At 37.2% G+C, this 13,804-nt stretch overlaps 1 protein-coding gene across 1 annotated transcript in view; it reads right to left on the reverse strand.

The window, feature by feature from the left end:
* Nucleotides 1-4,317: 4,317 nt before the first annotated feature.
* The window catches only part of LOC127123085 (GTP-binding protein At3g49725, chloroplastic), a 118,264-nt gene continuing 108,777 nt past the window's right edge, over nucleotides 4,318-13,804 (reverse strand). The window contains exons 12-14 of the mRNA XM_051053345.1: nucleotides 4,960-5,020; nucleotides 4,482-4,563; nucleotides 4,318-4,342 (exon numbers count right to left, since the gene is read on the reverse strand). Coding sequence (XP_050909302.1) covers nucleotides 4,318-4,342; nucleotides 4,482-4,563; nucleotides 4,960-5,020 — 168 coding nt within the window. The remainder of the gene's footprint in view (nucleotides 4,343-4,481; nucleotides 4,564-4,959; nucleotides 5,021-13,804) is intronic.

Raw genomic sequence — 13,804 nt, forward strand, 5'->3', positions numbered from 1 at the left:
GCCATCTCGAGGTAGTCTCATGGCAAGTTGTTTTCCAAACTCACGTTCAAGGTGAACATTTCCAGAGACCCAACAAACTGGGGCAAGATGAGCCACAAAGGGGCAGACCCCTTCATGCTTTCAAACTGTTCAAACAAATTCTGCCATATGTCAACAACTATTGAGTTTAAGATGAGTGCCCGAAAATTATGCTAGCACGATTCATTAATCCTCCAAAAGGATCCCGTTGGCTAAGTTGTGGTGTCAGGCTTGATAACATCTATCATAAAATATTAGGTTGAGTTCTCGGTGTTGAGGAATCATGATCTCCATAAAAAGCCTCTACAACTCCCAGTCCACTCAAGTGTCAGCATTCTCATAATCATGATCTCCATAAAAAGCCTCTACAACTCCCAGTCCACTCAAGTGTCAGCATTCTCATAATCATGATCATTCATATATAACGCATTCAAGTCATGCATAGCCGAAATGTACTTCGTGCTCATTTTGCATTGACCCAGGTCTTATTGTTGATCATATATCCTTTGTCCTCTAATTCCAGTTCATCTTTGGTGTCCTTAAACCAACATCTGGTTTTCGCAGTCATTTTCACGTCCAATTGTTGTTGGCAAAATCCGTTAAAAGTTGGTTATAATCCATTACTTAGGGTTAAGAGTCCAATTGTTGTATTCCATTATCGGGTCATATATGAACCTTTTGTTCAATACTATTCAGGTCATATATGAACCTGTTGTTGAGCTTTATTCCAGTGTCAGGTCATATATGAACCTGTTCTGAAGAGTCTTTCTTTGTTTGTTCAATACTATTCAGGTCATATATGAACCTGTTGTTGAGCTTTATTCCAGTGTCAGGTCATATATGAACCTGTTCTGAAGAGTCTTTCTCTGTTTGTTCAATACTATTCAGGTCATATATGAACCTGTTATTGAGCTTTATTCCAGTGTCAGGTCATATATGAACCTGTTCTGAAGAGTCTTTCTCTGTTGTTCAATACTATTCAGGTCATATATGAACCTGTTGTTGAGCTTTATTCTAGTGTCAGGTCATATATGAACCTATTCTGAAGAGTCTTTCTCTGTGTGTTCAATACTATTCAGGTCATATATGAACCTGTTGTTGAGCTTTATTCCAGTGTCAGGTCATATATGAACCTGTTTTGAAGAGTCTTTCTATGTTGTTCAATACTATTCAGGTCATATATGAACCTGTTGTTGAGCTTTATTCCAGTGTCAGGTCATATATGAACCTGTTTTGAAGAGTCTTTCTCTGTTTGTTGAATACTATTCAGGTCATACATGAACCTGTTGTTGAGCTTTATTCTAGTGTCAGGTCATATATGAACCTGTTCTGAAGAGTCTTTCTCTGTTGTTCAATACTATTCAGGTCATATATGAACCTGTTGTTGAGCTTTATTCCAGTGTCAGGTCATATATGAACCTGTTCTGAAGAGTCTTTCTCTGTTGTTCAATACTATTCAGGTCATATATGAACCTGTTGTTGAGCTTTATTCTAGTGTCAAGTCATATATGAACCTGTTCTGAAGAGTCTTTCTCTGTTTGTTCAATACTATTCAGGTCATATATGAACCTGCTGTTGAGCTTTCATTCCAGTATTACCAGGTCATATATGAACCTGTTGATACACTCTTTTTTAATTTTTCTGAGTTTGTTAGGTCATATCTGAACCTGCTGTCAGAACTCCTTGATATTCCCCAGCATTGTCAGGTCATAGATGAATTTGTTTGTTGTGTTCTATTCCAGTATTGCCAGGTCATATATGAACCTGTTGTAGCATTTTTTCCTTTATTCGGGTTTAGTAAGTCATATGTGAACTTACTACCGAAATCCCTTCTGTTCTAAGTATCGTTTATCAAATTTCACTTTGAGTACTCCCCAGTGTGTGTCTGTTTCTCCAGCAGGATTTGTTTTCCTCAGGAAAGTTGTTTTTTACCATTTGTCTGTCTCCCTGTGGGTCATCAGCATTCCCCACATATTTGGTTCGCCTAGTAGCATCTCCTATTAAGGGTTCAATATATCCCTAGCAGATAAAATTACAAAAAAAGAGAATCTCGCATCAGCACATATCATGTCATACCATATCATATCATATCATATCGCATCATGTCATAGGGATTCAGGATCAAAATCCGGGTCTTCTTAGTATTTAACCATCTCCCACTATGATCATATGAAGAGTGTCCTGCTTCATATTCTCTAGTTGAAGACGCTTAAATAGGGGCAACTGTCATACCCCGATTTTGGTCCTGGATTTTTTCCATTTTTTCATTTTTCTTCGGCACTTGGCCTAAAGTTCATTTGCATACATTCATGACCAAAGGCAACCATCCATTCCCAAATCCATATCTTTTTTTATATAAACATTGGTTATTATCTAAGTTTTTGATCATGGTGCTTTTGATTATAAAATAGATTCTAACTATTTGACTTTTTAATTTTCAATTTGATTTTAATTTCGAATTAAGTCTAATTCCAAATTTCAATTTAATCTTAATTGTTTTTTTTACTAATGATTCAAACTCTAATTGATTTTAATTTTCAAATAAATGTTAGAGTTGATATCAAAGTAATTTTAACAAATTATAGATTAATTTGATTTTAATTTGGTTTTTATTGATTTTTTGATTTAAATTGACATTTAGATTAGTCTTGGATTATTTCTAAAAATCCATATCCATTTTTATAACCAAAATATCCATTTCCATAAACCAAGTTACAACCATTCTTATTCTTTACAATCACTTCAATCAAGTTCAAACTACAACCATAACCATATAATTCATTCAAACTTTCAAACCTTCATTCAATATATCCAATTCCATTCGATACAATTCAATAAACATTCATTCATAATCCAAAGAAATTCCATACATACTTCTTCATTCATGTGCATATTTTACTATTTCATATTTTTACATTTGGCACATTTCTAAATTTGCATTTCATATTTTCTTCATTTCACATTGAGATTTTCCATTCATTCATGTTTAAAGATTCCCACACAATCATTCATATTCCAAATCATTCATTCATTCAATCATTATCATCCATGCACATGGCATATGAATAACTTATAATAAAAAAAACATCATCATCATCAAAACCATGTTTGCCAAGAAGTTGTTGCACAAAGCTATCCATTACCATTTCAACCACAAGTTTCAGCAGCATGGCAGTTTGCAATCAACTGAATTGGATCCGAGAATTGTGATCCACTATGGCATTCCGTCTTCTGCTTCACCTTCAATTCCAAGAACTTGGAGCAACCTCGAATCTGGATTTCTGAAGTGACTTTGCCAAATCGAAATGAAATTGAAATTGAAAATTCCAAACCAATTTGTATTTTGCATGCAAATCCGAGGAGGATCAGAATCAAGGATTAACGCGAATAGATCGTGAATTGGAGCAAGAAGACTTACCGAATCGGAGTTTCGTCGTGGAGGCTGTAGGGGTGAAATGGTAGTTGAAGCTATGAAACTCGACGGTTGCTTTGATCATCACATGGAAACCAATATTGCGTGCCAACCTGGTAGCTTTTTCAATGCTCTACAAAAGACCATCACTTCCTGGAATAGTAGGAACTCTTGCTTCCTTTCCAGCACGAATAACATGGAATTTAATGAAAGATTTGCATTGAGAGAAAATATTTGTTATCACAGCTTCATCTCTGAAAAGCTATCTTGGCAAAGTGATTCATCCAGAGCTTTATCGTTCTCCGTCTCTCCATAAAGTTTAATTTCATCTACTAATATACACTTGCCTAGCAATCCTCCATGAGCATAATCCATAGCTTTCCAATTCATCACCATGCCATGTCCACCTGCAATACCAATGTAAACCAAACCATATAACAGTCATTCAATAATTACACGCATTGAATCAAATGATGATGCAAATGATGCTCACCTTGAACTGCACTATGTTGAATCAGCATTTGTGGAAATAATTTTACCAAAGAGGAAGCTCTACTGAATGCCTTGAATAATGGCTGTCCTAGAAAAACAGGAACCATTTGGACATCAGGCTCTCATATAATAACAACTGTGATTGGATCTGGAGTACTGTCATTGGCATGGGCTAGCGTAATTGGGTTGGATTACCGGTCCTACGGTGATGATCCTTTTCAGCCTTATCATTTTGTATACCTCATGGGAAGAGAAACTACACTTATGTAAATACAGTTCAAAACATTATTGGCAGATACCACTATACAGTTTGTGGATTAATTCAGTACGTGTCTTTGCTGTAGTGCAACAGGATATTCAATTGCAACTTCTATTAGCATGATGGAAATAAAAGATCAGAGGCCTTCAACAATGTAAGACCTGCATTTATCACAAGACCCATAATTCAACCCATAATTCACAAGATCGCATCTTAACCATCAAGTCTACAAACTGTGAGCCACGTTTTCCAAGTGTAAGTTGTAGTTTCTGCTCATGCTAACATCAACCTTCAAGTCACCTGAAATTCCCAGCAACACGGGCTGCATTCGAACCAAGACTTATGCAGCTAGTCATCGTCACCCGCAGACATAGTCGTAAACCTACAGAACATATCAAAAGTGTAAGCAAGAGAACGCACATGAGTATATGGTAAGCTTATTCGAGTCGATGCATAAATGTTGCCTACCTCCCGGAGTGACCGGAGAATCACCCGTTGATTTTGATAAAAGGTTTTATTCATAGGATCTTCGGTGGTCGGCTACAAAGTCAAGAGAAGTAAATGCAGTGTCCTCATTCCTCCAACAGATTTTGTTTCTCGGATAAAACAGGACAGCAATACCAATGTCAAATAGAAACTCCGCTCATCAACCAGCTTCCGAATCAAGGTTTTCCTCTTATGCAATATAGCTGATGCGTTTTGATATAACCAGTTACTGCTGCAGCTCAGAGCATTCGGACGGATGGTTCAACAAGTGATTTTGTGACCTCTTCATAACCAGAGAAATTCTGGATGTATCTATCAGAGCCAATGAAAGTAGAACAAATCAACAAACCAACCTGCAACAAATTCACAATGAATTCACAATAATTTTTTTTACTGCAGTAACATAAAGCAATCAGCAAGGCAGTAAATTTTTTTAACAAAAAATCCCAAAATGCAATGGAGACAAAATTCAAAGAGAAAGCATAGGTTCAGATTACCTTTTCCAGGTCCAAGCATCAAAGAAGGCAATCCGATTCCGAGCACCTAAAAGCACTTCCAGGAAGTTTCTTTTTTTGAATCTCTGTATACTAATCTGAAACCCTAAAGTTGTGGAGATAAATAGAGGGAGAAGAGAATCAGTGCAAAAACGAAAAAAATTAGGAGGCGGACAAGAGATTGAAAACCCTAAACACGAAAAAGATCCAAAATTTGGAGACCACGAAAACCTGAAAGCTAGCGAAGGGAGGCAGTTGCAAGCTCGTCATTACCGCCACCGAAGGTGAGTTTTTGCTTGAATCTCTCTGAAGCGTTTGATTAAGAGCGAAAGGTTGAGGATGAGTGAAAGTGAGACGGAGAGAGGAGCGATTAGGCTAGTGTGAGCGATTGAGATAGAGGGTTTCGATGAGAGATGAGGCATTGAGGTTAGATTTGAGAGAAAGAAAGATTCGAGAGTGAAAGAGGATGGAGAACGCGAGTGAGGACGATGAGAGGTTTTTTTCGTTACTGTTTCTCCCACCTTTTCTTCATTTATTTTATTTTTTACAAAACATGCTTTAAACCATAAAAAAATTTAATTAACCCTTTTAGTCTTCCTCTGTTTTATTAAAAAAGGTGTATGTTAATGTATTATTTTTGTATTCCCCATCCATTTCTCTTTTGAAAACCCAACAGCCAGGCGGCTGGGTTTATTTCTTGATTCCTCCATCATTTATTTGGTAGTCCAACAGACTTTTTTATTTTGAGCTTTTTATTTTTTAATTTCAATTTCAATCTGTTCTGATTTATTTATCCAAGTTGTTATTGTAAATAATAAATAATCATCAATGGCCTAGTGGAGAGAGACTACTTTCATTGCCTTTAGTGGAGTGGGTTTGATACTTGGGGATAGCCAATTTTTTGTGTTTATATTTGTTATGTCTATTATTTTAATTAATTTCTTTTTCTATATAGTACCTTGTAATTTATTTTAAATTTAGGTTATTAATACCCATTTCCATACCCTTGTAAGTCGATTGCTTTTTAAGCATCGCCACCAACCTCACATAGCTTACTCTTGGGCTTTCTTACAATGAGCCGGTTCTCTTGCACTTACACTCACACTTTGAATTATTTGTTGTTTGGGCCCGATTTAATTATTTCATGATTTTGAATCCCCATTTGACAAAATGTACCCCACTCCCCCGATGTGTAATAATTTTGTACTGTTTTATTTCTTTATTTGTTTGACTGTTTAGTTAGATACTAACACAAGAATGAAATCAACCATTTCCAAAAAATACAAAAATAATGACTCGATCCAACGTCGAGTATTTTCTCAATAAACAAATCAATTCATTTCTCCCTCCTATTCTATTCCATTTCTTTCAAACTTTCATCAAACGCTTGATTCAACGTCAAACCATTTTTTCTAATAAAAACTCAAAAAATATTAATTTATAGTTAAGACCTTTTCAATAAGATGGAAGTGGAACGTGGTGTATACCGCACACTCCTGAGATTAAGATTCGAGACGTATGCCTCGCCTATCTTAGCTCTCGCCATCATCCCAATTTATCCATTTTGTTTTCTCTCAAACACTCATTCAAATTTCTCTTGAACGTCCATCAATACTTGATCTAGGGTCAGGTCGTTTTCACAACAAAACTCAAAATACCTAATTCTTATTTAACACTTTTTCAATAAAGGTGGAAATGGAACATGGTGTATACCGTGCACTCCTGAGATTAAGATTCGAGACGTATGCCTCGCCTATCTTAGCTCTCGCCATCATTTAAAATTGTCAATGCGGTTTCTTCAAACCCTTTCTCAATCAAATTCCAAAATACTTAATTCCTATCTTAACCTCTTTCAATAAAGATGGAAATGGAACATGGTGTATACCGTGCACTCCTAAGGCTAGGATTCGAGATGTATATCTCGCTCATCCAAGTTCTCGCCATCACTCAAAATACATCCAACTAATCAAACCTTTTTTTCGCCGCCGTGTGACTAATGAAAAACCTTCTTCATAAACGAAAGGTATCTTGTCTTAAGTGATACAAAACAATGTTTCGGCCACGATTGTTGAGTAGAGATAAACGACGCTTTTCCGAATGTAGATTTATAAATCCGTTCGATGTGTGGTATGCGTCCACTCCTCATCTGTTTTGGGTAAAACAAATGTTTTCGTCGATTAATACAGTATAGCTTTCGCTAAAATCGACCAACAAACAAACATTTTTCTACCCAGAACTACGTAAGCCTTGATTTCTCTTTTGAGATACGTAGGAGCAGGATTTTTAAATCTTGTCAGGCCCACTAATAAAAAACTTAGGTTTAGTCCTTTGTCAAAAAATCCAAAAACATTTCTTCTCTCTTCTATTCTTTCTTTCCCACCTAATAATTTGAAAAGCCTAATATTTTAACTAACACTAACGCACACAACTAACCTAATGGTTCCCGTTGACTACAACGGACGTGAGGGGTGCTAATACCTTCCCCTTGCGTAATCGACTCCCGAACCCTGATATTGGTTGCGATGACCATATCTTATCCTTTCTTTTGTTTTGGGTTTTATCGATATTTCCCCTTTCCTTTTTAGGAATAAATAAAGTTCGGTGGCGACTCTGTTCAATCCATCATTGCGAGCGTGCGATCGCGCTTCGCTTTGAAGTCGTATCCCCATTTTTTCGAGGTGCGACAGGTATTCATCCGTAGAATAAAAATGTTGTTGAAAAATGGCAAGTGCAAGGAAAAGAAATATGAGAAAAAGAAAAAGTGTGAGAAACATCCGCTTCTACCGGAAAAAAAAAGAGAAAAAAGAAATGAAAACGAAAAAAAAGGTATCTATATAGAGAAATGAAAAAATAATCACTTGCCTTAGAAATATACTCATGCATTAATATGAATTTGAGTGGAAAAAGAGTCAAGATTGAACGACACCCCAAAAATAAAATTCTTGCACAAAGAAAAACAACAACATGAATGCCGAGTGGTAAAACCTTTTGTAATCCATTTTGTTGTCTACTCTCCCACCGTACCTAAGCCCCGTTACAACCCTGAAGACCTCTTAAAGTGTGTGAATTGTGTTTGTGCAGTTGACGTAGAATCTATTCAAAAAGTAAGAGTTGATATTGCATACCTTGATTTATTGAGTGCTAAACACCTTAACCTCAAGAGATTTGGTGAGTAGTGTGAAGAAGCTTGCAGGTAAAAGAACTCTCTGAAATGATAAGGCAGTGGAAAATGTCGAATGGGTGAACCAGAAACTTAATCGGGAAGAAGAAAACCAAGTTACGAATAACATCAACTGTGTTGAGGAAATAATAGAATCCATGGTTGACCTCCGCTTTGTCTCTTGCATCACTTGAGGACAAGCAATGAGATAAGTTTGGGGTTGTGATCGGCCACCATTTACACTCAGTTTTCATCATCTATCCAGCATGGAATCTTCATGAATCGGTAACTTTTGCGTTTTATTTTAGTGATTTCTTTAGTTTATTGCATTTTATGAATTCCCTTTTGTTTTATGTTACATTAGTAGTTTTTTTGCCTTTTGTCGCATTTTATCCGTTTAAGTGTAGACTATTGGTTTCCAGGTTAGATTACAAGTCCGAAAGTGCATGTCGGAAGAAGGGACGTTAGAGACTTGAGGAAAAGCGAAAAATAGACAAAACAAGGGGGCTGACACGGGTGCCCGTGTCAGCTGACACGGCCCGTATCAGCATGTGCAGAACAAGCTATCATGAACCCAGTAAACAGTGGGCTGACACGGGTGCCCGTGTCAGCTGACGCGGCCCGTGTCAGCATGGCGTGCCTTGTTGAACCTACAGAGGAGCCAACACGGGCAGCAATGTCACCTGACACGGCCCGTGTTGGCCATTTCGCCCAAAATTCTGATTTTTCTTATTTTAACTCCTGTGGACATCCGGAGGCCATTTTGGGCATTTGACATTGTTTTTAGTTGTTTGGAAACTATTTAGTTGGAATTTGGGCACTGAGAAAAGGTACTTTTGGATCGTGAAAAGAAAAGATACGAAAAGAGGAAGCAACCTTGCAAGGTGTGGAGAAGAGAAAAGATCTTCAAGATCGGAAGATATTGAAGATCAACTTTCATCAACAACAACTTGTAATGTCTTTAATTTGTAACCTTTTGTCTTTGAATATTATGAGAGGCTAAACCCTCCAATGCTAGGCGGTGTCCCTGAATTGCTTCTGTATGAATATTTTATCCATGTTCTTATAATCATTGACGTTTTCGTAATTCAAATTATTATACAACGTGCTTAATGCTTAATTTTATTGGACAAATGAATTCTGATTTCTGGTTAAGGTTTAGGTCGGACAAACCACCTTATCACTTGTTGTATAATAAAACCCGCGTTTTATCACTTAGGAATGAGGATCAAACTGTGGTTACCGTAAATACTTGATAAAATAAATATTTCTTAACAGCAATTTGAATGACTAAGGAATTAGGAGTGAAATTGCCTATTAACTGGTTTTGGCTAAGGAATTAGAGAAAACTACTCTGGAGAAACTGTTTTGAATTATAATAGCATCGATGTTATATGATATTGAAAAAGTGGAATACACAGCAATTCATACACCTGGCCTTAGCAGTATTTCTCATATCGACTAAAAGAGTTTTATATGCTTTATATTTTTATTTCTTATCAATCGTGAAAACAATCATCCAACCCCATATGAACTTTTGTTCAATTGAATTATTATAAAAACTGATACTCTTTATGCAGTCCTCGAGACCGATACTCGGGATAACTCCCTTTTTATTACTACATTGGTGCAAATAGTACACTTGCTATTTTACCGATCAGAGCCCTTTTTGTGTGCATATGTATTTGGTACAAAATGATGTTTACAAACAAATAGAATGGGGGGATGAGAAAAGAATTCATTAATTATATTTTTGTGTTTGGCAAGACCTTCGGTCTTGTGCCTACGTACCAACATAAAAATGAGGGATCAAAACCTCGTAGTTCGTGATACAAATTTCAAAGTGGATGCTGTAAGACCCCAATTTTGACCCTAATATCCCTTATGCAATTTCATCATAAGCATTAGCATTGGGATCATACCTTTGCATCCTCCTTATCCCTCTTTCATTGGGTTTGTTTTGGGAGAGATCACCAAGCACTTTGTGGTTATATCATACTTGTATTTTACCATTTCACTAACTAAAATACCAAAAATATGTCTTTGCATTTGCCTAACTCTTTTGTAGGTAGGGCATGATCTCATTGATTCATCAAGATCACATCTTGGGTTTGAGACCCTCATGAACAAAGAACGCAACCAAGCATTGATTCAAGAATGGTTATGAACATCATATATGAGTCCCAATGATCTCTACACATTATATTGATCAAGTTTTCTTCAAGATTTTGAGGGTGATTTGCCTTGGAAGCCCTAGTTTGACTGGGTATCTTGAGTAACTTCTCCAACAAGCTATCTCACCAATTGATCAAATTTCTCAAGGGGCACTTAAAAATTCATCATCTTATGCATATATGATCTACCATGAGCCAAGAAAGTCAAGAGAATTGGAAATGATCAAGTTGGTTGATGATGGTTGGCCAAATGAGTTCATCGGATCAAAACTAGGTCTCCCTAGACCCTATCTCCTACAATTTTCATCATATGAAAATGATTCCAAGAGACAACTTACTCTAAATGACATTACAAGGCCATAACTTCCCAAGGCCATGACTTGCTTAATTTTTATGAGATGAAAGATTTCCAAGTAGCACAATCAAATTCAATGTGTATACTTCAACTTTTATGTTTGGGGTGGGAGCTAATTCAACTTTTTTGAGCATGTGATATGAGGCTATATTATAGGTCACTTTTGACCTATACCATTGATCAAGTGATTTTTCCAAACTTCTAAAATGCATAACTCTATCATTTCAAATCCAAATAACATGAAATTGGTGACCATTTTGAAGGTCTTTGAGATAACTACAACTTTGATGAAGACATTGTGCTCATTTGAAGCTCATAGAAAAAGTTAAGCAAGGTGGAATATTGAGACATATGGCTTGACACTTAGAAAAAATTTGATATGTCAAACATTTCCAAACTCCCACCTCAAATTTCTCCAAGTTCCAAGCTCCAAATGAAAAAGTGTTGAACATGAAAGTTGTTCCTCTTGATCTCACCTTTCGAAAGAGCTCAAATTCATTCATTTTGGACAAGAATGCATAGGTGGTGCATGGCTTAAACAGGGTGACATCACTTGGCAAGGATCAAGCTTCAAACATCAATGTGCATTTGCCTTGCAATCAAAGCTTACTTCAGAGCATCTGATATTCAATTATGGACCTTAATCAATCATTTCATGGGCCTATGCGCGCCCATGCACCAATGCATCACCATTTGCCAAAATTGGAAAGTGAATGTGAGTGTGCAATTATCAACTATTCCAGCTATAAATAGAGCTTCAATTGCTCAGAAATACATACACAATCGCTCCAGCTTTGATCCCCCATTTCAAACCCTCACTTCTCTAAGGATAAGCCTGAAAAAATTCTTTTGAATTTGAGCTTTAATCTCCATTGTTTTGGAATTCAATTCTCCAGGAATCCATAGCTTTTTAACCATTCAATCCTTCTCCTGCAAGCAAGTGGAGTAAGGCCAAGCACAAGCAAGATCAAGATCCATCGAATCCAGGCCTACATTGAAGGTATTTTCCAGAAATTTTGAACTCTTCGATTCTCTTAAATTCTTGCTCAATTCTATTGACTCTTTGGTTGTCTGAAGTCCCACCTATGTAGGCAAGAAGTTTGAGTTGCTTTGAGGTCAAATCGAAGCAACTCAGTTCATGTACCTCAAATTTCAATTCCATATATCTCTCAATATACTTGGAATTGGAGTGAATGGAGGTCAGATTTGAGCTCAGTGCCATTTTTTCTTCAAGATCATGCCCTTGTTTTTCATTATGGTGTTGGTTCATGGTGGACCAGTCCGGTGAGGTCCACCGGAGAAGATGACCGGAGCTCTGGCTCCGGCGATGAGTTGGCTAGCATCTGAACCACAGGATCCATATGTTTTGTTCTAATCTCGTGCGTCCCTTTTGATTACCACATTTGCCACGTGCTTACTAAGGTCCATGGTGGATAGCGCGCTAGGGACCATCAGATCTACCACCTCAATTAATGAGGGAAATCTGATGGTCCACATAATTTAGATTTTCTGAATTTTTATTTTAATTGCATTATTTTCAATAATTCATATTAAATTCAATATTGATCCAAAAAATATGGGACTTTTACCAAAAAATTTCAAATATTTTTCTCTTTCATATTCTGAATTAGAATTATTTTTTGGATCATTATTAATATTTTTCATGAATTAATTGATTTTTCATTTGTTTTTAATTGTTTAAAAATATTTTTAAATGTCCAAAAATTCTGAAATTTTTTCTCCAAGGTGTCACAATCTGAAAAAAGGAAGCGAGAAAAGGGATGACAGAAGAGTCGCCACCGTGCGTTATTTATCCCAAAGGAGGGAAAGGAAACGCTCGAAGTAAACCTGGAAAAAGGAAAGCAAAGGTCTCGCAACCAAATCTTGGGTTCGGGGGCCGGTTATGCGAAGGGAAGGTATTAGAACCCCTATGCATCTGTAGTACTCTACGAGATCCACTTTTGTTATTCTTGTCTAAAGGGTGTGGGTTTATCTAATGTACTATTTACTAAAAGATGGGTTAAAAGAAAATGACTCGCACGGATGTCGCATCCACTACATACGTATCTCATCTGAATGTGAGAATCAGAGTCTTCGTAGCTCGGCTACCTATGGGTTAGGGGGAGGTGTGCTCGGTAAGACATCGCGTCTTATGCCTACGTTTCTCATCTGGAATGAGAATCAGAGCAAAACGTAGTTCGGCTAACTACGGGTTAAGGGTTGGGTTTTTGGGTGAACGACGTTACTGCGCAATCTACCAGATGCTCGACCTTTGGAGACTTACTCGCCTGTAGTAGAAGGAGTAAACATGTTCTTAGGAGAAGAAAAATCAATGAGTTGTTGGTGTTTTAGGGATGCTCATGCAAAAAGGCAGTCCAAGACGAAGGAACCACGCTACCTTAATTGACATGCAAATGCGAGACTATCTAAAGCCTAACAATCCTATGGGGAGACGATCACACCACACAACACATGTATCTTAAAGTAAACACGCTAACAAGGGGCTCAAACATATATGGGTAGGGCTTTAGTCAAGAGGGGTCATATCAACCTCGACAAACAAGCCATGGAAGGGTAATCAAATGGGCTCTTAACCACTGACATTGACCGTCAGGGTGAGCGAATCAAAAGGGTAATGAGGATAAGACCTCATAGCTCTTAACCCTGGACGGGGTGAGCTCATGACAAAGTGTGGGGATTCATAAAGATGGAACCCTCTCCATTGACTGACTGGACAAAAGATCTGGGGCTTTTGTTCTGAAACATCGACACGTAGTGTGATCTTAAAGAACGACGCACTGAATAACGGGGGATTGATTACTAATCCCTTTTATCCGTAAATTGCCTCTCCGTGGAGGTCTTTAGGCACAAAAGTAAACACACAAAAACATTGCCTTCTATTGAGGTCTTCCAGCTAAGAAAGCGGTAAACTACGGGAAAATAAAGGGATCAAG

The sequence above is a fragment of the Lathyrus oleraceus genome, chromosome 2 (assembly GCF_024323335.1).
Source record: "Lathyrus oleraceus cultivar Zhongwan6 chromosome 2, CAAS_Psat_ZW6_1.0, whole genome shotgun sequence".
NCBI lineage: Eukaryota > Viridiplantae > Streptophyta > Magnoliopsida > Fabales > Fabaceae > Lathyrus > Lathyrus oleraceus.